Consider the following 3,662-nt stretch of genomic DNA (forward strand, 5'->3'; position numbering starts at 1 on the left):
CTTCATGTTCTTGTCCACACACCTGCAAAGCAGAGGCACTGATCACACCACCCCCAGAGCAGCCCTGCTGCAGGCAGACACACTGCTGGCTGCCCCCTCTGCCCCAGCTCCTCCTGCATGGCTCACTGACAGCTCTGCTGTGTGTTCTGAGGCCACAACCCCAGATCAAGCATCTGAAATCTCCCTGAAAAATCACTCTCAGGTAAAGAAAGAGCTGACCAGAAAAACCTGTGCTGCACACTGCTGAGCCACTCTCTTGCAACTGGGCAGAGGCTGTTCTGATTCTGGTCCCAGGAGGGAGGTCCCTGTCCTTCCCTATGGCTGAAACCAGAGGCAGGAACACCTTCTCCAGGAGCAGGGACATCTCCTTGGGGGATGCTTATCTGAACAAAGTGAGCTCCTCCTGGCCCAACCTGCTGCAGAGAACAGAGCCTGCCTTGGGCTGACAAGCATTAGGTAACCATCCCTCAGGGATTCCAGCCAGCCAGGCTGCTTCCCTTGCCAGAAGGCAGGACAGGCACTCCCTGAGCACCCTACAGGACTCACTGGATGCACTCTGGAACTGTGATGGGAACCTTCAGCTGCGACACACTGGGGATTTCTCAGAGTTTTAAAGGGTTCTTCTGTGGGGTCTCACCCTGCAGGGTCACACATACCAGGGCTCTCTAGCTGGAGGGGCAGCACCAAGAGGTCCCACATGTCCATGCCACACTGCTGTGGGCTCTCCACTTTCCAGCAAGGAAAAAGCTTCATCCTGCAGAGCTTTGTGTAATCAGACGGACACAAGGCTCATGCAGTGACATCTCTATGGCTCCAGATGTCACTGAGGCCAGTTAGCTCATCCCAGAGACAGTCGAGTGTCACCCAGGCACTGGGTGCAGATTCCAGGGAGGCCAAAGATTCCCACTCACAGGCTGGCCTTGCTCAGTAGTGTCTGTCTGCAGGCTCAGAGGGAGAGCACAGTTTCAGGGGAGATCCCATGGGGCTGAGAAGGTCTCTGATCTGGGATGAGCCCATCCTAGACTCAGAAGGAACCTCAGCAAACAGAAGATGCTTCTCCCTCACACACAGGGTGCGCTGCTCCAGACCTGTGTTACACAAACACTGCCAGTGCATACACCGCTCAAAATAAACAAACACGGGACAAGCAGAGAGCTGTGAGAGCCCCACAAGGCAAGGTCTGCTCCAGGGCCCCAGGGATGGTGTGGCTCCTCGCTGGCCTGTGCCTGGCCAACCCCAGCTGCAGAGGTGTGTGAGCACTGCTCACACTGGAAAACACCAATGGATCCTGGGTTTAACACAGGATCCCACTCCAGCCAAGCACAAGTAGCACAGAGCCACTTCCACACTCCACAGGGCGAATCCTGGCACCCCTAGGCACAGGCACAGCAGTGGCAGGTGAGTGCTGCTCCTGGCACAGACAGCACCCTGGGACAGAGCCAGGGAAAGGTGATGCAAAGCCAGGCTGGGAATGGGAATCAGGTCTGCATCAATTGCTGGAGGGGTCCTACAGGCAATCCCTCGCTTGCCTCGGGGGTGCTGGTGGCCTCAGAAGCACAGGGACACTGCCTGGAGCCAGAGATGTTTCCCTCAGCCCTCAGCTCCTGGGACAGGGTCCAAGCAGAGCTGCGGCAAAAGGGAGGGCGGGGGGCCGGGGCCCCAGCCACTGGCACTGATGGAAGAACTGAACCAGCATTTCTTTGGGAGATGAACCCCTCACACAACATCAGGAAGGAGGGACATCACAGGACTTCTCCCTGCCCGCAGGGCTGGAAGGAGCCACAGCTCCTGGACAGGCAGCCAGGGACACGGCGGCGGTCGGGGAGGGAACAGCCACCCCGGGGATGTGCTCATCGACCGCAGGCTAACGCGGACTGCAGCCAGGCACCCGCAACGAGCTGTGACTTTCCTGAACCTCCCGACTTTCCTGCACCTCCCACATGCCGGGATGGGAGCGAGCAAGCCCCGAGCACCAGCCTGGGGGACAAATCTCCCCAAGGTTTGAGATGCTGCACAGGGAAACAGCTGCGATGGCAGCACTGCAGTTTGTACTGCGCCTGCAGCAAAGTGTCTCAGGAAAAGCCTTCCTCCTCCTCCTCCTCCTCCTCCTCCTCCTCACCTCTCCTGAAGGCAGGTGATCTGTAGGCAGGTTCCAGGGGAAGAAGCAGCTGCCATCCAGGATCTGTGGTGGGCAGTGCTGTGGGAAGGCAGGGTGGGCTCCTGCCCTGCTGTGATGGGCTGCTGTCCCTGATAAACCTGGTGGACAGCTGAACACCAGCCAACTGCCCAGACCCAAAAGTGGAGGCATTAAACTTACCCTGCCAAGCTCTGGAGCTGAGGCAGGAGCAAAAAAAGCCACGGGGAAGAGGAAGAGAAGCTGTCAGAACCCGGAAAGCAGCTGCTAGCGTTGTTAACATTTCCCATTTTAATTGCCTTAATGACACCCTGAGGGATAGATGCGGGACTCGGCACGTGCCCTGAGGAGCTGAGCTGGAACACAGCTGTCACCACCAACCTCTCTCCAGCCCATCTTCCCTCAGCCAAGTAATTAGTGCGGTTAATGATGATGGCTGAAGAGCTCTGCAGCCCAAAACCCTCAGGCAGGAGAGAGACCCTGACCCTCTGCTGGAAGCTGAGGGAGCTGTGCCCTGGGGTTGCCAGGAGGTCTTGCACTGGACCAGGCACGGCACTCACCTTCTCAAAGTGCTGCCCGAGATCTCCTGTTCCCCTCTGGGATGAACTGGGACATTGGGGTGAACCCAGACTGGGACAAGACAGAGATGACAGCTTGGCACCGACCTGGTCTGTGCAGGTGCTGAGGCACCACCAGCTTTCTCCTCCTCAGTCCCTGTGGCAGGGAAGGGGCAGCACCTCCATTCACATGTCTCCTTGGCTCCACAGGGTGACTTAGACCACAGTGGTGCCAGACACATGGGAATGCACAGGCTGGTGGCACACGAGGGAGATAGGTGTCCACCCGTCCCACCTCAGGGAAGACAGTCAGGAGCAGGAAGGCTAAGCACCTTGGATGTGCTCCAACAGCAGAGGTGGGCTCTGCTCCGGGCTGTGCCACTGGCCCTGGGAGATGGCCAGGGATGCAGCCACATCCCTCAGAGCCTCAGCCCCAGGATGCACAGCTCCCTCTTACAGGACCACCTTGGCAACAGGGCTGGAGGGGACACAGTGTGACAGGAGGCACTGTGCCAGCACCTGTGAACATGAAGACAGCCACTACCTGCATCTTCAACTCCCCCAAGCCCCCAGGATGCCTGTCCGACCCCCGACCTGCATGGAGCATCCTCCTCCACACCTCCCCGTGCATCAGGGGATGGGGGGAGCTGCAGCAGGCAACGCTTTGCTGTGAACAGCTACACAGAACCTTCCACACGCAGCTCCCGCTCCGGGAGTCACGACAGACAGCTCTGGCTGAGGCGTGGGCTGTCGGTAGCCACCTGGACACCCATCACTCAGCAAACGGACACGACACCATTACTTAAGCCATCACGACCCACACTTCAACGCACAGCTCCGACCACCGGCGCATCCCTCGAGCTCCTCCGGGCGCCGGCGGGAGAGGTCTCACCCTGACACCCACAGCGGCCCCGGGGGGCCCCGCGGTACTCACGTCGTGGAAGATGGGGAGCGGCTGGCGGCGAGGCACG

General features: G+C 59.2%; 1 protein-coding gene across 1 annotated transcript in view; it reads right to left on the reverse strand.

Moving 5' to 3' along the window:
• Positions 1 to 3,658, reverse strand: part of LOC103805172 (N-terminal EF-hand calcium-binding protein 3-like) — a gene marked incomplete at both ends in the record, with an annotated part of 13,754 nt that extends 10,096 nt beyond the window's left edge. The window contains one exon of the mRNA XM_009077807.1: positions 3,626 to 3,658. Within this exon, the coding sequence (XP_009076055.1) occupies positions 3,626 to 3,658 (33 nt within the window). The remainder of the gene's footprint in view (positions 1 to 3,625) is intronic.
• Between the last annotated feature and the right edge of the window lie 4 nt (positions 3,659 to 3,662).

The sequence above is a fragment of the Acanthisitta chloris genome, unplaced genomic scaffold, assembly GCF_000695815.1.
Source record: "Acanthisitta chloris isolate BGI_N310 unplaced genomic scaffold, ASM69581v1 scaffold4167, whole genome shotgun sequence".
In the NCBI taxonomy this organism is placed as follows: domain Eukaryota; kingdom Metazoa; phylum Chordata; class Aves; order Passeriformes; family Acanthisittidae; genus Acanthisitta; species Acanthisitta chloris.